The 25,000-nt window shown below is 41.5% G+C and overlaps 1 protein-coding gene across 3 annotated transcripts in view; it reads left to right on the top strand.

Annotated features, from left to right (window-relative positions):
- The window catches only part of rerg (RAS-like, estrogen-regulated, growth inhibitor), a 65,343-nt gene that overhangs the window by 20,981 nt on the left and 19,362 nt on the right, over positions 1 to 25,000 (top strand). For all 3 annotated transcript variants that reach the window (XM_078282186.1, XM_078282187.1, XM_071898470.2), the window contains exon 2: positions 3,533 to 3,685. In XM_078282186.1, the coding sequence (XP_078138312.1) occupies positions 3,625 to 3,685 (61 nt within the window). In that variant the 5' untranslated portion in view covers positions 3,533 to 3,624. The remainder of the gene's footprint in view (positions 1 to 3,532; positions 3,686 to 25,000) is intronic.

Raw genomic sequence — 25,000 nt, forward strand, 5'->3', positions numbered from 1 at the left:
TAGTTTGAAACTTAAAGATCTAGTACATGATTTCTGAGTCAGGGATTCAAACCCGTGACTCGAGGTACGAACCTGCCTCCCTCAGCCGCCGCCGCGCTAGTTTAATGAAAACACGAGCCTCACTCTCATGCTGCTGTTGTTGTTGTTGTTGTTGTTGTTATTCCAGTCAGCGTCGCTGCTAATTGGTCCATTTTCAGCGTATCCTAGGGTTCCTCTGGAGTCGTCCGGCTGCAGATTTCAATTAGATTTCAGTTGCTTGTTTTTGGTGGGAGGGGGAACAGCAGCCGGGAGGAGAACGGATTGTGTTTTGGGATGATTTTAGTATCAATTATCTGATGAAATAACCGCACAGCTGGCTTGTTTTTTTATTAAACAGATCGCTGGAGTCAGTTCTGTTTTCTCTCTGGACGGACAGTTCAGCTTTCTGCTTTATTATATTGATCTTTCTTTATCTATCTTGTTTCTCTTTCATATCTCTCTCTCTCTCTCACACACACAGACACACACACACACACATTTGTATTACTATACTTGTAAGGACCTTCATTAACTACATTCATTCCCTAACCCCTAATCCTAAACCTTATCTATCATCACTACATGTCTACCCTTAACTTTAACCCTTACCCTAACCTAATCCTAATCCTAATTCTAATCTTAACCCCATACATAAATCTTAACACTAAACTAACCTTAAACTTAACCCTTATCCTAATTAAACCTAATCCAAATTCTTTAAATCACCCTTTCGTGGCTTATTTTGCATTAATGACCCTCTGGCTGCACATGATCTCACTTATTTTACACAGCTACTTACCAAAGGCATTACTCACTTATGTAATACGAAATATTGATTGAAAATGATTTTATAATGAGTTAAAGTAACTGACAAGCTTCTGAAAAAATATAAAAAAAAATATTCCCAGCAGAACTGCAACCACAGCAACATAAAAATATGAAACAGCAGCCTGTTATTCAGAAATAACAGACCTCAGAATGTGTTCACTGGCCAATCAGAAGTGAGTATCCGACGTTGCAGTGTAATAATCTTAACTGAAAAACTCAAGTCATAATACTAAACTAAACTTAATCTCAATTCTTAACCTGAACCTAAACCTAATGCTAATTCTAATCCTAAACGAGTCCTTTAAAGAAGCGAGAAACAGCCAAAAATATCCTCACTCGATTTTCAACACACACACTCACACACACACACACACACACACACACACACACACACACACGCAGGGATACTCATGCCTGCTAAAAGCCTCCTCCTCGGTAACAAGAGAGTGAGTCACGTCGGCGATGATGCGGTTGCCCTCGGTAACACGATGAATGGCATCCTCAGCCTCCTCCATCACTGTTGGAGGTGTGAGCCGGCATGCCGGCATCAACAGAGAGACAAATCCCTCTCCGTTCATCCCATTCATCCCTCTCTCTCTCTCTCTCTCTCTCTCTCTCTTTCTCTCTCTCTCCCTCGCTCTCTCCCTCTCTCTCTGTTTCTCTCTGTTTCTCTCTCTCTCTCTCTCTCTCTCTCTTTCTCAGGAAGATGAAGAGCCTGTCAGACTTCATTAGTCTGGACCTTCAGCCTTATTTAGCGTCGACTCTGAGACCAAAAACACTGTTTTATTATTTAGCTTCAAAGATAAAAATTGTGGAGGATTTTGTGCGGCTTACACTCCCGCTGTCAGGATAACGATGTCATGATCAGAGCGCTTACTTTATGATTTACGGGGATGCGAAAGGTTTTTATCGCGTCGAATCTGATCATGTGTCTTTCCGGGCCTGTTGGTTACGACCTGACAGCTTCTAATACTAATAAGTGCTGCGGCTTGTAGGAAGAAAAAATGAAAGCATCTTAAAGCTCTATGTGATGACTTCTTGGTGGTAAAACATTCACTTTTAGTTGCTGTTAGTGTTGGAGTTGGCCTTTCCAAGCTCATTTACCAGAGGTGGGGACTCGAGTCACATGACTTGGTCTCGAACTCAGGTCACATGACTTTGACTCAACTCACATAGCTTGGACTCGAGTCAAATGGCTTCGACTTCAGTCACTTTTGTAATTGCTTGAGACTTGACTTGATGCATGAAGAGAAGACTTGAGACTTGACTTGACTTGGGTTCTGGTGACTTGGGACTCGACTCTGACTTGTACTTTGATGACTTGAAAAGGTTTCTAAAGTCTTGACTTGAGATCTTGTGTTTGTGTAAATGACTTAGATTGAAAGTGATGAGATTTGTTCCAGCAGACGACTGAATTTAAATTCTGTTTTCTGAATTTGTATGGAATGATTGAATTTATTGAAGTTGAAACTGATTCTAGAAATCAAACTCATGATGCTCTTACCAAGTTTGTATCCTATTAAAACCATATTGCATTGAAAAGTCCTAGATATTTAGTTTTCTTTAAGATATTAAATTGATACTGGACTCTTGATTTGTTCTGACTTGACTTGCTGTTCTACATTTAGACTTGGGACTTGTGCCTCAAGACTTGAGACTGACTTGGGACTCGAGCAGAGTTAACTTGGTCTCACCTCTGGCATTTACAACTAGCTGCAACTACAAAATGCATCACAAGTTTGCAAATTGTGATTCGATGTTCAGCTGTACGGATTGGAGTAAACATCTGTGCATTTGTGTTTTTGTAAGTCGTTACAGCCTCACATGTCTGATAAGACAAGAGCAACTTATCTTGGTAGTTTATTATTCCCATATCTACTGTATCTATCTGTCTGTCAGTCTGCAGGAAGTGCTTGTGTTTATCCTTGTGGTTTTCCAGAAATAACTTTGACAACCCAGCGAGTTCCCAGACAGATGGAGTTTGAATCAGAGAGCGCTGCAGGAGGATGATCAGTTTTTAATTTAACAAATTTTATCCATCAACAAATCAGTGAACCTGCTTCACTGGTGTCCTGAACCTAAATAGGAAGTGACATTTAAAAAACAATTAAAAAGATCTTTTCACTAATTATTAACGGCTTCCTTTTCCTTTAATGTAAAAGTTGTGTAACTTGTTGCTCTAAACAGACTCAGGATCAGTTATCAAGTCAGCCTGCTAATAAGACATCAGGGAAAGGATGAAATGTTCATGAGTTTTGTTCAAGTTCAACTTGTCCGAGTTTATTTGTACAGCGCTTTAAAAACAAAACCAGTTTGTACTGAAGTGCTTTACAGAAATTGGTTATAAAAGTCAGGAATAGAAAGCAAAGAATAAAACAAGACAAGAATAAAAATGCAAAAAGTATAAAAGCACATAACAGCAGAAAAATAAACACGGACACACACACACACACACATACACACACAGTCATGAGTATGCATACATCCACAGACACGGTCAATCAAAACAAAAAACAAAAAAACCCAGATGTGAAACTGCATGTTTGGATGAAAGCGTCGCTGCCAAACATGTCATCATGTTATTAAAATCCTGTTGTGTAGTGAGGATGAGGATGAGGATGAAGATGATGATGAAGATGATGATGGATCAGTCCGGTCTGACCTGCTGTGTCTCGTCTCTCCTCAGACGGCGTCTCGTCTCCTGCAGGCGGAGGATGGGCCGCTGACCTCGGAGCGCTCTGATTGGCTCGCTGAGCTTCGCCGTCTGCCACCGCTGTCATGGCGAAAAGCCCGGAGGTGAAGCTGGCCGTCTTCGGCAGAGCCGGGGTGGGCAAGTCAGGTAGGAAACATGTGTGTGTGTGTTTGTGTGTTTGTGTGTGTGTGTGTGTGTCTGTGTGTGTGTGTGTGTGTGTGTGTGTGTATCTGTGTGTGTGTGTGTGGTGTGTGTGTGTGTGTGTGGTGTGTGTCTGTGTGTCTGTGTGCTTGTCAGTGTACCTGCAGATCTTTAAAAACTCTCGAAAAACAGTTAAATTATCTCAATTTAAGTCCTTAAGAAACATTAAAATGTCTTGAATCCAGTTTTTAGAAGTTTGACAGGTTTATTTATTATTTATTAACAGGTTTATTTTTTAATTAAGTTTAATTTTGATGCAAACATGAAATCAGACATTTAGAAGAAAGTACGGCAAACGAAATAAGACAAATGTCATGAATTGTGTCGTTTCACCAAAAGATGCAAACAGGACCGGCAGGAGTTTCAGTTTTATTTTCTCATGTTGTGTTACTTTATTAGGACAGGGTGAATACAATATGTGATGCATATTTTGTTTTCATCATATCTGCTTTAATAAATATAATTTGACTTCAAGTCCCGTAACACTTAATTTCCTGTTTGCTCATTTACAGTTTCAGACAGATGCAATCTCTTTATTTTGACATTTTTATTTTTTTCTTTATTTTTGGTTTTTAAATTGGTCTCAAGTTCAATTCCAGGCAGCATTTAAAAGTTATTAAAAAGGCTGAAATTTGGCTTTCTGAAATCTGCAGATACCCTGGCTTGTGTGTGTGTGTAGGTGTGTGTGTGTGTGTGTGTGTGTGTGTTATCTCCTTTCTATCTTGTTGTTGCCACTGTGACTTCCCCTCCTGTCTGTTTTCTATGTTTTTCTGTCTCTGTCAGTATTTTTGTCCCTGCCACAGTTTGGCCTCCCGTCTCTCTGCTCGGTCGCTTCGTGATTTAAAAGCTTCCCTCCCACAGACGATTCGGTCGAGTCCGTCATTATAATCTGGTTTTAGCATTCCTCCGCGGCTCGGCCTCTGTGTGTTTTCCCCCCGGTAGCTAACGCGATAACGCCGACCATATGTTTCCCGCCGGCCGCAAATCAAGACAGATCGCGTCTCGGCGGCGATCAGCTGTTAGAAAACAAGCCGTGGGATCGCTGCCACGGCGGAGGAGGCCGTGAAGACGCCCGCGGAGGTCGACCGGAGGACTGCACTGAAGACTGTTAGAGGACAGCAGAAGAGTTCATAAAGCTACGGTCGTAAAAACATGGCGGCCGGCGAGATGATGTCATTCATCTGTCACAGCACTCGCCACACAGCAGCTTCTCCTCCGTGACGGCTTTTTAAAACCCAGTCTGACATTTAATTCAGGAAATGAAGCAACTTAAAGCTCCAACATGCAACTTTTCTCCTTGAAGACGGGAAGTGTACCATTAGCCCCGCCCTCCTCCCCCTCAGCCGGTCGAGTCCCCGCCCCCGACACCTGTCAGTCATCTTGATGAGCTGTCATCTAGCCTGAGGCAGTCGGCAGCGTAAAGCCTCCTGCTGAACGTTTAGCTTCGCTCTTCTTTCTTTTCTTCTTCTTTCCTCCGTTGTTGTTGTTGTTGCTGTGACTTCACCTCGCCTCACCTTGACAGATACAACCGGCTCACTGCTGGCCCCGCCCACAAGACACCCTGACACTTTTTGGCGTGAAAATGTTTCAAATTTAAAAGTCCCCATGAAATGAACTCCCATGACTTATACTACATGGAAAGCAGAGTATCTTTAATGGTGACATCACGCTGCACCAGGAGGCATAAATACAAACTCCAACCAATAAAACATCACCGATTTTTGAACAGTCCCGCCCCTCCGCCCCTCCCATCAAATAAAACTGCCTTTCTCTACCTAACTGATCTCCCATTGGTTTACACTTTTGATTGATCCCTCCCTGCATTAAGTCCCGCCCCCATGAAATCAAGGAAGTAAAGATGCTGTTTCATGGAGCCTTTAAAGACAGTGGATATACTGGCTGTTGGTACAGAATATCAGCTATTGGAGATTTCAGTCTAAAAATATCAGTATCTGCTTTCAAAAACCTCATATCGGTCGAACCTGAATCCAAACGGATCAGTTTGTGGCACTTGGAGCGTCAATTTACGATCACACTCAACATTTGGCCGCAATGCACCATGGGCCGACTTTCTGCACATGGGGAATCAGGTCACTGTGTAGGCTTAGGGCACTTTATATATCTTTGTACACTCAACTTCCTTTTAAAGATGACACATCTGACACTGACTTCATGAACTTGGCAGAACATGTTGGTTCACCTCTGCTTTCAGTTTCACAGCAGCAGGAACGTTAAACAAAACGATCCTGCTGATGACTAACAGCTCAGAGTGTCGCCTGCTGCAGCCGGAGGAGAGGTGACGGTGAAACATCGTCAATAGCGGCTTTGTATCTCAGCGGGTCGATGTCTGCCAGCCGGGTGTTGGGCTGAAAGAGGAGGTCAGAGCTGCATCACGGAGGTCCAGACGGTTCGATCTCCTCTCTGACTCTTTATCTGATGTCTGGGCCGGAGGCGGCGGCGTGCGGCGGAGGGGGAAATTGGTCGCTGCTGCGTCAATGACGAGCTGAAATTACAGCAGAGAGGAAACAGTCGCTGAGAGCCGTTTACAATCAGAAGACGGATTAAAGCACACATCAGATGAAATCCAACATAACAGACCAGGAACACACTGAGTGGCAGAGTGTCCCACTGGTCAGTTTACCAGACAACTGATGAAATCATCCATGTGTCCCTGGTAGATCATTTGCTGCGGTGCTTCATACACTTTGGCATGTAGGCTATGCTGAGTGATAGTGCTGACTGACCTTTTAGTAATAAAAAGTTATTACATGGCCTGTAGATTTATAAATTTAAAAAAAAAAAAAAAAATATTAAGTCAATATAGCTGATGTAGCCAGGTTCATTTTTGGAACTATTTCAGGTGTGACACAAAACTGACTTGGCCACATATCATTAAAGATTACTTACTGTTTAGCTGTAGAGCTGCTTCAAGTTCTCCTTTTCTCACTTTTGAGATAATGCAAGTGGCTACTATCACTCAACATAGTGTATGCTAAAGTGTTAGCATTGTGCCTGCTGTCACTCAACATAGTGTATGCTAAAGTGTTAGCATTGTGCCTGCTATCACTCGACATAGTTATGCTAAAGTGTTAGCATGGAGCTACTATCACTCGACATAGTTATGCTAAAGTGTTAGCATGGAGCTACTATCACTCGACATAGTGTATGCTAAAGTGTTAGCATGGAGCTACTATCACTCGACATTGTGTATGCTAAAGTGTTAGCATGGAGCTACTATCACTCGACATAGTGTATGCTAAAGTGTTAGCATGGAGCTACTATCACTCGACATAGCGTATGCTAAAGTGTTAGCATGGAACTACTATCACTCGACATAGCGTATGCTAAAGTGTTAGCATGGAGCTACTATCACTCGACATAGCGTATGCTAAAGTGTTAGCATGGAGCTACTATCACTCGACATAGCGTATGCTAAAGTGTTAGCATGGAACTACTATCACTCAACATAGCGTATGCTAAAGTGTTAGCATGGAGCACTGGAGCCAATGATCTACCAGGGACACAGGGATGATTTTGGTGTCTAATTTCTTATCACATAAAAACTGACCAACAGGCCGATCTCCAAAAGAACCTGGTGTATTCCTGTAGTTTGTCAGTCATCAACATCCCAACATGACAAAATATTCAGCCTAGTTCTGCTAAACCAGCAGACACTTGTTGCCTTTTCCCCTCTGAACTCAAAAAACTTGCTCGCAAAAACGGTTTCCTTTCTGGACTAAAACACCAAGTGAGTGATTTTCACATGGACATATAATATAATGTGATTTATGCAGCTGTACGGCCGGCCATTCCTCTTCTGTCAACCACTTCCCTCTGTTCGCTCTCTCTTTTATTACACACACACACACACACACACGCACGCACACACACACACGCACACACACACACGCACACACACACAGCAGGAGATTACTCATTGTTGTCACATCACATCTGAAGCTACATGCAGCCCTGGTGATCCCATCAGCAGTGAATGGCTCTCATCTAAACATAGCCTCTCACAGTGGAAGCCCACAGATGCTAATGAATCCGCTCTCTCTCCATACACATCTGGATCTCCTCACGCCGCGGCGTCGCACGCCCACGCCAGGCACAGCGTGACGGAGGGAGAAAATAAACCCAGCGTCCGGGTGTTTGATTGAGTTTTAGATGCTGTTTTGTGCTCCGTGATGTTTTAGCGTCACGACAGTGTTGAACTTTCCTCTGTGTTTACTTCCATTTAAAGACTAGTGGTTGTACGCCTGATAGTTACACAGAGAAAAGAGGATTTAACTGTTGTGATCAATAAAATATCACATTACATTTCATTATATCTAATAGAGTTTGACTTTCCCTTTATTAAATATCGAATTCCTCCCTGATCACAGCTACAGAAAAACAGTAGAGAAAACCTGATTATTTTATTTTATTCATTTAATTGTTCAGTAATTCTTCATTTAAAGGCAGTTTTGTGTCCCAGAGTTTTCCAGAGCTGCTGACACTAAAACTATTTCATCAGTCTGGTTTCAGTGGAGAGTTTTAGTGTCCCATGATGCTCTGAATGTTTCAGAGGCTTTTCCACCCTGATGAGAAGAAAACTCTGGGGGGGAAACTCTGGATTCTTGTCATTTTCTGGCATGAAAATGGTCAAATTTAAAGATGTTGAATATATCTTCTATCAGCAGCTTCAATACAACAAATACCAATATTCAGGTTTCAGATATTGGCCTTCAAAAACCCTTATCAGTTGAATCCTAGTATCTCTGTATAATACAACATATCTATTACTGCAAGACCTGGCTGAAGTGATTCATGTTTTCCATCATGACTTCCAAACCGTCAGCATCACCTCCATCTAATTTTCCGTCTTGACTTTGGACAGCAGTACCTGTGTGTGTGTGTGTGTGTGTGTGTGTGTGTGTGTGTTATACTAATGGGGTTTATTTTAGTTGGAGAGCTGCAGTGTAGTTGTGCGTTAGCAGTGATCACACACATCCAGAAGCTGTTTTGTTGGTCCGCTGAGGGAGCGCAGGGGGGGAAAATGCACCGTCATAACGAGGGGGTGGGGGTGGGGGGGGTGGAGTCACGGGGTGCGTTTGACTCGTTGGGGGTTTTTTAGGGCTGGTTGTGACGGTTCGACCTACTCTCCTCCCCTCCTGCACAGCCATCCAGCGCTAATAAAGAGCGGAGCGTATCGACTGGAGTGTGGCTGCTGTCCGAGCTTCTGGTTTATTGACTCAGCGGAGGGAAACCGGGTCGGGAAATGAGATAAATCTGTCCAATTACTGTACCTCCAACTAGGCTGTGTCCCTGCTGAACACACACACACACACACATACACACACACACCAGGGTTAACCTTGCTTGTTAGCGATGGATTTTTGCACTTTCGTCAATGGAGACTATAACGAGAAAACGAGCACCAACGCCAACTGTCTCTGAAACTGATAAAAGATAGATGTGTGAAACCGATGAAAATCTCAAAACAATGCACATGCAAAGATGTTTTTTTGGTGCTTTTTAATGAGTTTTGGGGGGAACAAACACACAAGCTTCTAGTCGAAACTTCTGTCCCTTGACGATATATGAAACCAATTTATTTATTTATTTTAATTTATTTATTTATTTTCTAGTATTGACAAAAATATCCCAAAAACACAGCAGAAGACGTTTTTCCAGGTTTTGGAAAGTTGTTCTGTTCATTCTGCTGGATCATATTGATCCAGTAAGGATTGAAGTATCTGGGTCTGCAGCTGCTGTTTCCCTTCAGGGTTTTCAGCGTCTTTCAGTGTTTGAAGGTTTATGGATACAGGTGAATTTCCCGGCTGTTTACATCTACATGTTGGTTTTTATTACCTGTACTTGACTGAGTAAATTTAATGTTTCATTTCATAAGGTTTGAGTGTAGAGTTCAAAAACAGAAAAATAGGATGTCGTAATATGTTACGACCCGGGCTCGGAGGGAGGTAACATAAAGGGACACTGACAACAAAATGTTGCAGAAAGGAAGTGGTTTATTATCTACAAATAATTGCCAAAACCAGAAGGGGAAAGGGGGGAAAAGAAAGGTGGATAGAGCGGTGGTTTGAGTTAATCATGCTACGGAGGAAAACCAAAGGGTTGTGGTCGGTATAAACCACAGCAGGTAAAGTGGAAGGGACAACGTGTTGGCGGATGCTCTCTCAAGGTCGTAAGTTGTAGTCTGCAGAGTTTGCTTAAAAGTAGTTATGCTGAAAACCTAATTTAACATCGTCCTGTGTTCTGTTCCTGTGTGACAGGAAGATATTTAACGTTGCAATTGTAATCGACACTAAATTGCTGCTGTTTTCTTATTCTAAGGTTGAACTGTTGAAGTGGACTGATTTTTGTCGACTGTAATGTCTTACTAAAGTCTTACTAATGTCATTTTAGTTTACTAAAATCAATAAATTATTGACTTGATTTGGTAACACTTTACTTCAGAATGGCTGTATTCCAGTGTATTAACCTGTGTATTAACCTATGTAAAAGTATTGTAAGTACACAATATTACTGTGTAGATACTTGATGAAAATCTCCTGAATACATCATGTACTTACAACAGTGTAACACACCGTTCAAATGGCTTCATTAATTGCTGCTGTTACACTGTAAGTACATCATTTATTAGGGAGATTTTCATCAAGTACCAACACAGTAATATTGTATACTTACAATACTGTTGCATAGGTTAATACACAGGTTAATAGACTGGGATAAGGCCGTTGTAAAGTAAAGTGTTACCCCAGATTTCATCAATATGCCCCGACTAAAATCTGACTGAATTTAAAGGCTGTTTTTGTCTAAAGACTAAAACTATAACTACACTTAAAAATGCTGTGAAAATTAACATTGACACACATACAGTGAAGTAAGTTTTGGAAGACGGTGTATATATATATGTTTATTTGGTAGCCTGGAGATGAAAATGAGTTTTATGGTGTGTGAAGCGTTGGCTTGTAAAACAATCCCTCATCTCATCGCTCCTCAAACACCCCCCTCCTGCCCCCTTTACCCCCCCCCCCCCCCCTCCCCCCATCCTGACAGCAGAAGAGAAGATAACAATAATAAAGGACTCGGCCCGCTGCTGTCTGCCTCAGAAATACGGCCGTTTACGCCGTCCAACGCCCAAACCAGACCATGAATCAGCCTAATTCAAGTGTCTGGCCGCAGAGCGATGTAAACAGGGAAGCCGGGCTGCGGCTCGGCCGGCCGTCAGAGGGGCCAGAGATGTGAGCCCGTAACGGCCGGGGCGGCGGGACGGAGCGACCCGCTAATTGCTCTCGGCGCGAGCGGAGAGGCGGGAAAGGCTGATGGGTGTCAAACCTCATTAAATTATTCCATTGACTTCCCAGGACCTTCCATTTCCTCAACCCAAGAAACCCAGATAGCCGCAGCAGTGAGTTGGATTAAGTATTAATGGTTGTAGCATCTTAGAATAGTTATCAAATGGTAGAGATGTACTTTTCTCAACAGGATTATAGAGTGTTTCTAGTTATGTGTGTATTTTCCCTTTTTAAATCTAGTGAATAAGAAATGACAAAATCCTCTTCATAATCAGATTATACTGTCTTATACTAAAATTAATCATATTAGGAATAACTGGGATCTCATTATCCAGTTATTCTAATATGATTAATTTTAGTATAAGACAGTATAATCTGATTATGAAGAGGATTTTGTCATTTCTTATTCATAGATTTAAAAAAGGGAAAATACAACATAATAGAACATCTATAATCCTGTTGAGAAAAGTACATCTCTACCATTTGATAACTATTCTAAGATGCTACAACCATTAATACTTAATCAAATCACTGCTGCGGCTTTCTGGGTTTCTTGGGTTGAGGAAATGGAAGTCCTGGGAAGTAATGGAATATTTAATGAGGTTTGACACCCATCAGCCTTTCCGCCTCTCCGCTCCGCGCCGCTGAGCAATTAGCGGGTCGCTCGTCCCGCCGCCCGGCCGTCCGGGCACATCTCTGGCCTCTGACGGCCGGCCGAGCCGCAGCCGGCTTCCCTGATTACACTCTGCGTGCCGGACATGAGCCGTGACTCACCGGCCGCGTTATCCTGAGGCACAAGTGCTGTAATCAGCGCGCGGCGGGCCCATTTGATTCCTTTTCAATATCTGGAAAAGCTTCTGAAGTGTCTCCCCGCGCAGAAAGACACTTATGGAGCGATTTGAATGTTCAGGTGGGTAAATGTTGCGGCGGAGAGCCTTTTGTGTGACTTTTATTTACTCTCGCTGTGTGAGGAGCGTCACGCAGCGCGGAGCTCGGCCTTGGCATGTTGCGTAACGCTCTTCTCTTTTCTTTGAGTTGCGGTTGTTTGTGCAGCGTGTGTTCAGTTCAGTTCAGAGTCGGAGCGTATCGTAAGTGTCGGCTTTTCAGAAAAGCAGCCTTGGTTTCAGCCTGACCTCCATGCATGTTTCAGTTCATCCGAACGGTTTCATAAGCCCAAGAGGTCCGAGAAGTCTCTCAGCACATAGAGAAGCATGTGATCCTTCAACTGAAATCAACAAAATTAGAGTTACAATGTTTTCACAGGACAGCAGCGATGTAACGTGAGTCTTGCTGCTGAATGGCTGAAGAGTCAAATCAGCTTGACAACAACAACAACAACAACAACAGAGCTGGTGTGTCAGTGTGTTCAGATGTTTTAGTCCCTAATCAGCCAGAACCAAATGGTTTTGTCATGCGGTCTGAACGCTTTAAACAGCTGAACAAGGCTGTGAATAATCAATTTGTATTCATATATGTAATAAAATAATAATTCAGCTACTATTTTTTAAGCTTTATTTATCCAGGGAGGGTTTCCAGAGCACTGTTATGTTTCAGCCACTCCCTGCCTTACAACTGCTAATGCAAAAACCCATTAATATATATATCGTTAACATAGTAATAATATGCAATAATAATGATTAATATTTGAATAATAATGTTCTAAATTCAGTACACAACTGTCACCTATTCACACATTTGGTTATGATGCTAAATCTAAAAAATGGATAAGGCCTACTATCACTCAACATAGTGTACGCTAAAGCGTTAGCATGGAGCTACTATCACTCAACATAGTGTATGCTAAAGCGTTAGCATGGAGCTACTATCACTCAACATAGTGTACGCTAAAGCGTTAGCATGGAGCTACTATCACTCAACATAGTGTATGCTAAAGCGTTAGCATGGAGCTACTATCACTCAACATAGTGTATGCTAAAGCGTTAGCATGGAGCTACTATCACTCAACATAGTGTATGATAAAGCGTTAGCATGATGAGCGCTGACAGGAGAGTTAAAAAACACACTTAGTTTCATCAGAGTGAAGAACAAAGTGTGGCTGCAACAGAGAAGAGAGACCCATCACCTCTGATTAATACGCTGGAGATTCAGACTATGGATGAAGTGAAACTTAAAGTCACAGTGAAATGAAAAATGTTGAAAAATGAAAATGCTAATTTGGGATGTTATAATATACACCTATTTAATAATAAATGCTGAATAAATTACATAAAAATCTGAAGATCAGGATAGTTTGGAACCGCTGACATGCAGAGAAAACAAAACCATATCAGTTTATCAGTCTATCAATACACTGATATGGTGCTGGACTGAATAGCCCGCCCTCCTCTCTCTCTCTCTCTCTCTCCAGCCCAGAGTTTCCTTTTGTCCACAGAAAGGAACAGGATGTCTTCGCTGTTCTCCTTATCTATTGGAGTTTTCTAAAGGCTCCAGCGTCCACACACACACACACACACACACACACACACACACACACACAAGGTTTTGCAAGGTCAATACCTTTTATTTATACAGCACCATTCACACATAGAATGCAACTCAAAGTGCTTTACATAAAACAGATTGATTAAAACAAATGGATTAAAAACAGTAAATGGATTAAAACCATGACATTACATTAAAATATGACATTAAAATTTCAAGCGAAATCAAAAATAGTCCAGCAGAGGAATGATCCTCTATGCCGTTGTTTTGTGTCTGTATTCATTATGTTAAAATTTGACCGTTTTCATGCCAAACAAATTAAAAATATTCAGTGTTTCCCCCTCAGAGTTTTCTTCTCATCAGGGTGAAAAGCCTCTGAAACACTCAGAGCATCATGGGACACTAAAACTCTCCACTGAAACCAGACTGATGAGATTCTTTTAGTGTCAGCAGCTCTTTAAGGCAGAGTGACATCACACCTGTTCAGTGGTAGAGAAACTCTGGGAGACGTTACTGCCTTTAGATGGAGAATTAATTTACAAAAAAAACCCATTATTGAACTATTAAATGAATAAATAAAATGTGAAACGAAAAGAAAATTTCACAGCAGGATTTTCTGTATCTGTGTTCAGGAGGAACAACACGATTGGATGATATCTGATAATCAATAAAAGGTCCAATATATCAGCAAACCAGTATATCAGTCTAACACACACACACACACACACACACTGCGCCCACACAGGCAGTGTGTTGTGTCACAGGAAGCTGGTTTCTCTAGTGGTCGTGTGTTTTTACTTCTTCTATTGAATTATTTTTAGCGCGCACCACCAACGCTCCGCAGCCTCTTGATATTGTCCGTTCTCTTCTTCTTTGTGGGTTTTTCAGTGCCGCCGCTCTCTCGCTCTCTCGCTCTCTCGCTCTCTCGCTCTCTCTCTCCTCGGCTGGTGATGAGTCATCGATGGTAACTCCCCCCCCCCGCCCCCCCCCCCCCCGCCCCCCTCTCTGCTTTTAACAGCCTTCCTCTCTGGAGATCAGCTTTAAAAGTTTAATGACGGATCCATTAAGCGTTTTTTCTTTTGCTTCTGAAGGAACGTTATCAAGTAATGTTCAGGTTCATGATGAATATTCATGGACACTTGCAGCTATATTTGATTTATTCAGTCCTGTTCCCTCCCACCTTCTACTTTTCTTTTCTTTTTCCACTTAAATCTCTGTGTAACTCTGGTAGTGTCTTGGGTTGTGTCTCTTCCTCCATGATAAAACCCCAAAAATCAGTGATTCTGTGATCTGTTGCTCCGGTCTGTTTTCTCTCTCCATTCACTGCCATCGTCTGGAGGAACAGTCTGAAAATCACTTCTAGCACATAAAGGAACGCCGACAAAGCAGATTCTGACAATATATAAAAAACTAGTCAGTTTACAATTATTGGTAAACTTTTCTTATTTTCTTCGTTCCATCATCATAAGTTTCCTCCGACCAGATTTTGGTGTTACACTTGTTACACATAAACATAAAGAAAGAGAAACAAAGAAAATATGTTTATCAATAATTGTAAATAGGTGAAAAAAAAGTGAGAGACTGATTTTTTTTTATATATTGACAGAATCTGCTTTGCAAAGTCCTGTCTCCCAATTTTTTTTTGCCTTATTTACAATCATTGGTAAACGTATTATTTTCTTCTTCACCACAATTCAGCAGCATGACTAGTTTTTTATATATAGTCAGAATCTGCTTTGTCGGCGTTCCTTTATGTGCTAGAAGTGATTTTCAGACTGTTCCTCCAGACAATGGCAGTGAATGGAGAGAGAAAAAAAACACAATTCTCCAGTCTGCTCTACCAGAGCAACAGATCACAGAATCACTGATTTGGGGGTTTATCATGGAGGAAGAGACACAACACAACACACTACCAGAGCTACACAGAGATTTAACAACTTGATGCTTTCCTGCTCATCAATTTCAAATTTTAAATCCAAATTTTACCCATCAAACATTCATTCCTGTGTTCTGGAAGACATTAAAAATGAAGACATAACATTTGAGAGTTTTTGTCCTCAGATAAACCCTCAGTATCAGACAGCCGAGGCTCTCTGTTAGAGTCTAAGTAGAATCAGCTGCTCTCAAACACATTATCCAAACTGAACAGAGATAAGATGGCTCTCACAGTTTCAGATGCATCAGAGCGTAAACTTGACATTTTCTCCTCAAACATGGATACTTCACCTGATTTTTGTTTCTTAAAGGGGCGATAAATACGATTTTAACTGCTGCATAGCACAGAATTATCATGATATATCTGTGGGGGTTGATAGGGATTTAAGTAGCTTCAAAGTTAGGATATTCTGTATCTGCTGTTCCAACGCTTCACTAAAGCTTTAGCTGCTGATACTGAGTAAAATATTCAAACCCAAGATGCTGCTCCAATTAATAATACTATAAATTACTATAAAACTCTACAGCATGCCCCCTACCTTTTGTTATGCCAGCTCAGCATTAATTTGCTTTGTGGACATTAAAGGCCTATTTCTGCACTCAGAAACGGCCATTCGTCGTCCTCTAAAACATTTAGCTGAATAATTCATTAATAATCAGGTAGACTTCACGACTCACAACCGCGTTTTTAGTGGCAGCCTCGTCAGGCTTTTATTTTGAAAAGAAATTGCGCTTTGGCGACAAAAGCCAGAAATTTAATTTTGGCCAATTTCACAGAACTCTGAGCGACGCTCTTTTGTTGTTTCGGAAAACGACGTATTGATCCATAACACACCTGGGTGTGGCTTTATCAGCACCGTGTCAATTATCAGGCTTTTTTTCGTTTTTGTTTTATTTCTATTTTATATTCTGTTTAATAAAGGAGAAAAGGAAAATCAAGTCCTTTCTTATCTGCTGTTTCTGACCAAGAAAACGAAAAATGCCTCGTATTTCCGTTTTTCATTTTTGGATTTTGAAGTGAAAATCAAATCACCGTTCGTTTTTCATTTTTTTAATTTCAGTTTCAGAAAAGAAAATAGAATGACCAGAAAGCACAGAGACCCATTACATCTTCTGCTGCGTTTTCCACACATTTCCCTGTAATTCAGTCGGACATGTTTGGTGTCTTTGGAAGCCTCGGGATCTGGACTAGAATTTAAAATAAATTTCTGTGGGTTTGAACAAAGCTTGGACAAGAAACATGAGTTTGTAGTGACGGACCCACCGGTGGGACCAGATTAAACACTTGAGTGAGGAGTGACAGGTGTATTCAGCTGCAGTGTGTGTGTGTGTGTGTGTGTGTGTCCGCTGTAGAAAAGCCAAAACACCCTGAAAGTCGATCTTTACAGTGAACGCAGGTGTTTTGTCGAACCTGCATCACCTTTATGTCAGTGAACGCCTCGCCCGGTATCTCAGCTCATCATCTGGGTCACACATGGGCCTGATGAATAGAAGCGCAGCTCTATTGTTACCGGACTGAATTAAAGGAAGACTGAATGCAGAATCAGAAACTCAACGCTCTTCTCAGGCCGACCCCGAACCCCCGAGCCTCTGTCCTCCGCAGCTTCAGAGAGGTGAAACCGAAGCCTCCCCGCTGTCCCACTTCTCTCTCTCTCTCTCCCATTGTGCGTCTATGGAGCTCGCCCAGAGTGGAGCGACGCTTTTATCCGACCACCGCTGCCATTCAGAGTGAACTCGATACGTTCAGCGACCGGTTTTGTACAAACAAAAAGACATTAAGCTTCGCAGCGGAGAGGCGAGGTGTGTTCAAACAAAGGTGGAGTGAAAAGTGTCAGTCTGAAGGCAGATTGGAGGTTTATGCTGCGTTCAGGTGGTGTCGGATTTTACGAGTTTCTGACCAGGAAGTGACACATGAACACCTTATTACTCAAAAGTTTGGACACGCCACATTTTTCTTTATTTTTACCGTTTTCCACATTTTAGAATAACAGTAAAGACTCAAAACTATGAAATAACACAAATGGAATTATGCAGCGACCAAAAAAAGTGTTAAACAAATCAAAACTATCTTATATTTTAGATTGTTTGCCTTGATGGAAAGGAAAAGGCTTTGGAAAGAAATTCATACATAGGATCAACTTCACTGTTTATATTTGTCTAAGAAACTCATTTCAAGCATTTAAGCAGAAGCCTTTAGATCAAAATGGATTTAAGAGAATGAAACACAGAACATTCAGTCAGGTGGGTCCAGACTTTTGATGGATGATCAAGTCGGAGAAATCGACTTGTGAAATTGAGTTGTGATGTCATCACTCTTTCCAACATGGCTGAACAGAGAACTGAGTCGTACGAGAATGGAAGAAATTTCATACAGTAAAGCCCAAAATTAACTACAAGTACAAATTTAAAAGACATGGATATTCCTAGAAAACTATAATTGTACGGCATTAAATTTCCTGTTTTTACATGTATTTACATTCATAATCTACTGAAATAGCCGAAGATTGTTTGCTAACTAGGCTATCGCTAGCTCGATTGCTAACGTTAGCCTAGAAGGCTGGCAGTGTGTGTAAACAGTTGAGGAAACGTTCTACAATTTTCCGACCATGAAGAACATGAACGTGTGCGACTCGGAAGGCCGACTTGTGACGTGTTCCCGACTCGGAGAAAAGACCCGACGTCACCTGAATGCAGAGTTAGTTCTACAAACATTTCTCAGAGGCAGAAATAATCTCATTGGTTGAGTAGAACCTCAGTGGGCGGAGTCAATTTAGGTTTAACTCAACTTAAGGGTATTTATTATTGAATGAATGTGAAGTGGTCACAGTACTGGACCCTGATTGGCCGAGAGCAGGGGCTCCGCTAATTCAAATGAGGTAAAACCTGCTGAGTGGAGGCTTTCCAGTTCAAATGCTGGAAACTGGACCCTGATTGGACGGATTTCAGTCATTCTTTAGCGAGGGAGCCAATCAGGAGCAAGTCCAGCTGTGATGCGTTTCCTGGAGTTCGACTGAAACTGACTGGAAGAAAGGATGAACTTTTGAAAATGCAAAAACTTTAAATTTAACCAGTCAAACAAATTCAAATTTTAACATTGTCTTCATCTAACAACTTTAATCATATTTGATTATAAATAGAATAAAATGTGAATCCTATAATAGGGCCCTTTACAGTCTACCAATCTGTTCAACATTGCAAAAATCACAACTTTCTGTTTCTTACCAACAACAGCAGTTTCTAATGAAGCCAGTCATTCTGATGGCAAATCCCATTGCGTTGCTGATTTGCAGTGGAAACGATGTAATAGCTTGAGAGAGTGAAGCGCTGCGATGCCTGATGGTTTAATTGCGGTTTGATTTATCATGAGAACTCGGCCCGAGGCTGAGAACCCGACCCGCCAGCCGGAGACTTTACCGCTCTCTAAAGCAAACAGCACATCCAAACCGCCGGCTGAGCCGCAGCAGCTCTCATATTCAGAGCCAGGTATTCATTTCCACCGCCGCCGTTCTCCCGGGGAACGCAGCGCGAGCCACGATGCTTTGAAATTAAAGAAAGCAATTTGCTTATCTGAGTGTTTTGACATCGCGCCGCGGCTCGGGCGGCAATTTATTTGTCCTGTTTTGGGGAATCTGATGGGAATCTGGTAAGAGAGGGAAGAAGAAGACAAAAGGGCTGAAGGGCTTTTGTTAAATTATTTATCTAATTTACCTTTATTTGGGAAAGAAAAATAGGACTAATTAGTAATTATCTCATACCTATTGGCTAATTAAGTGTGACACAAATTGGAAAGCTGGACTGTTATTCTCGGAGGAGCGGTTGCGCTCATTACGTCCCAAATCACATTAATTTACATACTTTAGATTCACCAGCAAGCCGCGAATCTTCTACTCACTAATGAGCTGACAGACGTGAAGAAGAGAAGTGATGAGTCATGAAAATCCAGCTGCTGTGGCGCTAATTGGCGAGACGAAATCTGATCTGGAAAGAGGCGGCGATGAGATTTACAACTTGATCCCATTTATATTTATTCTTATTTGAAGAGTATTTGATCATCCTTTAAAGCTCCGTTCACACTGCAGCTGAAATTCAGATGTTTTCTCCTCACATGTGACTCAGATCTGATGTTTTCTAATCAGTGTGAACCGCAAAAAGCTAATTAGAGTCGCATTTTTTCAATTCCCATCTGGATCGCATTTATTTACGTAGCACCTGTTGAAACCGGGGAGACAAAGTGCATCAGAACAGCAGCAATCTAAAGAAAAACTTAATTAAAATAAAGGAAACACCGACATGACAGACAATAAAATGAGTGGAAGGCGAACATGAAGAGATGAGTGTTGAGACTCAGATCTGATGTTTTCTAGTCAGTGTGAACAGCAAGAAGCTTTTTTTCGATTCTAATCTGGATCACATGGATTCACTCTGTAATCTTTGTAATTGTCACTCTGCTCACACTTTCCTTTTCTACAGCACTATCATTATTGTTATTGGATATGGATTACATCCTAGAATAGATATGAATATTCATCCAAATCAGATAAGCATGGCAAAAAATCTCTATTTTAGTCTATTATTGAGTCCTAAAATTAGAATTTCTTAAAATAACTGAAAAAATCTGCCGACAGCGTTAGATAATTTCACTTGTTTCCAATGCAAATCAACTTGTTAGAAGAATTTAGTAGAATCAAGAGTCATTTTCTTGACAGCAGAGCAGTGATCTGTCTTATTCTGACTGGTTTCAACACACTGACTTGTTTCATTTGTAGAAAACTCCTGAAACAAGTGAAGCTGCAGTGGAAACCAGTGGAGTTATCTCTCCTCACTGCAGAATGTTTCTACTGGTTTAAGAAAAGCAGATTTGAAGGCTGAATATGAGACTAGATGACTTGTTAAGATGGATGATTTTTTAGCTCTGTGTGAGCAGAAATTCAGTATTGAGCGTGAAGATCCTGCGGTGTGAACGGAGCCTGAACTGGCAAGATGCCTTCTGATCTGGAAAGAGTTCAAGACGATGAGATTTCTGACCGGATCCCGTTTATATGTTTATATTCAGAGTATTATTTGGCAGAAAAGGGACGTTGAATGTCGGACTCCCAGCAGTCCACATACATTTCATTACAGTGAGAAATATTGTCCCTGTCTGTCACACAGTCCCACAGAGGCTTGGTGGGGGGGGGGGGGGAAGGGGGAGGGGGGGGGGGGGGGGAAGGGGGAGGGGGGGGGGGGGAAGGGGGAGGGGGGGGGGGGGTGCAGACAAGCCCCAGGGAGAGTCTGGTGGTGAAAGGAACTCTGGGAAAGCTCTGAGACTGGGAAACAGCGGCCTGACCTCCCGCTCAGAGGAAGCGGTTCGGGGTTGTTGTTGTTTTTTTGGTTTTTTTTGTGCAGCTGATAATTTGTTTCGAGGTTTGTCGTTCAAGGCTGCCGCTTTATTTCTGTGAGGAGAAACGCTCCCACAACCGTAACGTAATGATTCTGCTGATTTCTGCTTTATTATATATCGCTCTGGAGGAGAAGAAAGTAGAAGAAGAAAAAGCCTTGAAGCTACATTTAAATGCGAGCCGCTGTTATTGTGCAAAAGGTGAAGGGAAAATGACAAACCGCAGTGAAAGAGAGTCTGACAGGTTGAAGCCGGCCGGTTTTTGCTCCTGCGAAAGCGAACAGAAATGTATAAACGGCTCGGATATCATTCAGATGCAAATTGAAATGGAAAAAATATGTTTCCATCTCATTTTTTTTTTTATCTTACAAGGGTATCATGAAAAAGCAGAACCGCTTCCAACGCTGCTACAGGTTTCTGAAAGTGTTTCACTGCGTTTCGACACTGAGCCTCCGTCTGGTTTCTCCTTTTTCATGATTCCTTCTAAGCTGCAAACAGCCGCTTCAAACTTTCATCAGGATTCATTGCGAGTGTCTCATGTGATTTATCTTCCAATTATCTTTCAGTGGAAGGGATTCAGTCCAGTTTCCACCTGGTATATAAACGCTGAAGTGCTGCAGATGTCTGACATTAATGCTGAGCTTCTTCTTCTTGACAGCTGTAACTGTAAAGCTGCAGCACTAGATGGAGAGGAATGATGTCACACTTTGTCCAGTTTCTATCTTTATTTTATTTTATTTCACCATTAAAGTCTCACTGAGATCTCTTTTAGCAGAGGGAGCTGGCTGAGAAAAGCAGCATCAGTGACAGACATGAAGGTTACAGACACACAACATGAAACAATATAAAGCATAAAAACATCAAATAAAAATAACGCAAAGATAGGAACAACAATAACAAAAGAGATCAGTTGAAGTCCATAAAATCCATAAGAAGTCGGTCCGATCTGATCAGTCCGATTAAACGTACATAAAGTTACAGATAGCACAACAAAGAAAATAACTTCCAAAATAGAAACATAAAATAGAAACATAGCGTATAAGGTAAAAATCAATAATCACTGCACAAATCAGTGTGATCTACAAGCCTGTTTTAAATGGTGCAGACATTGATTAGATTGATTGATTCATTGATTAAAAATATTCACCTTAACAAGTCATTTCATCTGGTAATGAGTCTTAAAACCTTAATTTTCTGAAGAAGACTGCCGGTGCGGTGAGATGATTCTATATGTTTCCAGTGCAAACCAGAGGTGAGATCAAGTCAACTCGAGTCCCAAGTCAGTCTCAAGTCTTGGGGCACAAGTCTCAAGTCAAGTCCCAAGTCTAAATGTAGATTACCAAGTCAAGTCCATGTCATTAATGTCAAGTCTCAAGTCTAAATGTAGAACAGCAAGTCAAGTCAGAACAAATCAAGAGTCCAGTATCAATTTAATATCTTAAAGAAAACTAAATATCTAGGACTTTTCAATGCAATATGGTTTTAATAGGATAAAAACTTGGTAAGAGCATCATGAGTTTGATTTCTAGAATCAGTTTCAACTTCAATAAATTCAATCATTCCATACAAATTCAGAAAACAGAATTTAAATTCAGTCGTCCGCTGGAACAAATCTCATCACTTTCAATCTAAGTCATTTACACAAACACAAGATCTCAAGTCAAGACTTTAGAAACCTTTTCAAGTCATCAAAGTACAAGTCAGAGTCGAGTCCCAAGTCACCAGAACCCAAGTCAGGTCAAGTCTCAAGTCTTCTCTTCATGCAGCAAGTCAAGTTTCAAGTCTTCTCTTCATGCATCAAGTCAAGTCTCAAGCTATTAAAACTGTGACTCAAGTCTGATTCGAGTCCAAGTCATGTGACTCGAGTGCCCACCTCTGCTGGCATGAAAGCCAAGTGCATCATGGGGCTGCTATGAAACTTCTGAGTCACCTTAAGATCCTTGCTTTTAGTATAGAAGTCAAAGTACAAGTCAGAGTCAAGTCCCAAGTCACCAGAACCCAAGTCAAGTCTCAAGTCTTCTCTTCATGCATCAAGTCTGAAGCAATTAAGTCTGACTCGAGTCCAAGTCATGTGACTCGAGTCAAATCAACTTGTTTCAAGAATTTTGTTGACTAAAGTGTATTTTTCTTAGTACTAGTGGAGCGATCTGCTTTATTCAGCTTTGTTTCAAGATATTTACTCGTGTTTCTACTCCTGAAACTAGTAAACTGCTCTGGGAGAAAGTGGAGTTCTTTCATTCTGTCAGCAGAACTTTTCACTCGCTTTAAGAAATTGAGATTTTAAGACTAAACAAGTTAAGATGGATTTTTTGCAGTGTGCGGGATAAGATGGGACACATTTCAAGGCGGTTATATGGATTGTATGATAGAATCAGCGCAGTAGATTCCTCCTAACACAACATCTCATGCATCTCGCTGCTTTACAAGCCTTTGGGAAATGCAGAGAGTCTAAATTGCAGCTTCTCGCCTGCAGCACTCTGACAGAAACACAATAAAAACCCACAGACTGCCGGCTGGGTAACGATTCACCTCTCCTCTTCCAACAGGAGTCTGCTCAAGTCGGCCAGGAGAAAACAATGTCTCAATGTGGAAATATCCAACAGGTCTTATGACTCCAATAAACATAACCGAGTCCCATAATCAGTCTAAAGCAGACGCGTAAAAATAAAAGATGTAATTCCACTGCAGAATTTGGACTGAGAGTTGGACTGTGTGATATGGCCAAGAGTGGAAAGAACTAATTACATTTACCCTCATTACTGTAATTGAGTGGCTTTTTGTCTGGTTTTACTTTTACTTAAGTATGTTTCTCCTGCAGTTTTGTCCTTCAGTCCATTTGAAATCCCATCCATCACAGAACAGATTGTGTCTCTCCATCAGCAGCAGAAACTGGATCAACAGAAACTGACAAACTGTGGATCCATTCACAGTGAGAAGAGGAATCTGACTTTACTTTGTTTCTGCACTTTATTTTGTCGTTTCTAATGTTTCCAGTTAAAATAATCTAGTCTGTCCTCTCTCCTTTTAGAGTCACATGGAAAAGATCACAGCTAACAACGTTCTCTTGTCTAAGGACATTTTACTTTAGGACATTTTAAATCAGACACTTTTTACTTTCTCTTCTTACAGCAGTACTTATACGTCTACTTAAGTCAAACATCAGTAAAGAAACAATACTTCTGCTGGAGAGTCTAGTCCTCTCTCCACCTGTGGACCTGAGGTGATGTGACTTGACACGAACACAATAGCTCCAGGTCTCCTTGTCAGCCGGTTGGTGTGTTTGTGGCGGTGGGAGCGGCGGGCGTCCGTCTGACGTCAGCGGGGAGTCAGTAGATTCTGTCCAGTCAGCAACGCAGCGGCGGCCCGGGACGCCGCCTCGGGCGCCGCTAATTGCTCTCGCTTTGTTTGCAATTAGTCCGACATTCTGACGCTAATGTGATTAGTTCGCTTTGGACAAAAGCGTCTCTTTGGCACGTCGGCTCCCTCGCTCGCCGTGTTTTGACGCCTTTCCGTTCCGGCGGCTCGGAGCGACCCGGGAAGTCTGGGACGGAAAGTTCGATAAAATGAGGTCACTGGTTTGGTTTCAGAGTTTTGTTGGGAATCGAGCTGCAGATTTTCCACATTTTTTGAGTTAAACGACACCCGGATACATATTGATTTTGTCAGAATGCCAGGAACCAGATGTTATGTGGCACCGGCTCTTATTATTATGTTTTCAGCTATGAAACCAAACCCCTTCATTTTATCCCTGAAATTTCTCATTACATAAACATTAATTATCTGTTAAAAATAGCTGTGAAAAAGTAAGGTTAGTATCATGGGTTTTTAAGGGATTTATTCATGGGTTGATTCACAGAGACTCTAGAAATTAAGGGATTTTTCATGTCTTTTGTGCAGGTTTACAGGTTATTCATGAGTTATTAAGGGAAAGTCCCTGTCTCCCTGAATTTTACATTAAATTAGAAAGTAAGGAGTCAAGATTAAGGGGAGTTTAAGGAGGTTTGATGGGATCTCCTCCCTTAATTGATTTTAAGGGGATTTTGCATGCATTAAGGCGTGAATTCATTTAAATTAATGAAAATGTACGGTTATTTTAAAGGATTACTGGTTCGTAGAGATATCTTTGGCCTTAAGCAGCAGACTGCATATGATCGATTAGTTCAACCAAAAAAGGTAACCTGGGTTACGAGGGACCGGCGGCCA

Source organism: Centroberyx gerrardi, chromosome 24 (assembly GCF_048128805.1).
Source record: "Centroberyx gerrardi isolate f3 chromosome 24, fCenGer3.hap1.cur.20231027, whole genome shotgun sequence".
NCBI lineage: Eukaryota > Metazoa > Chordata > Actinopteri > Beryciformes > Berycidae > Centroberyx > Centroberyx gerrardi.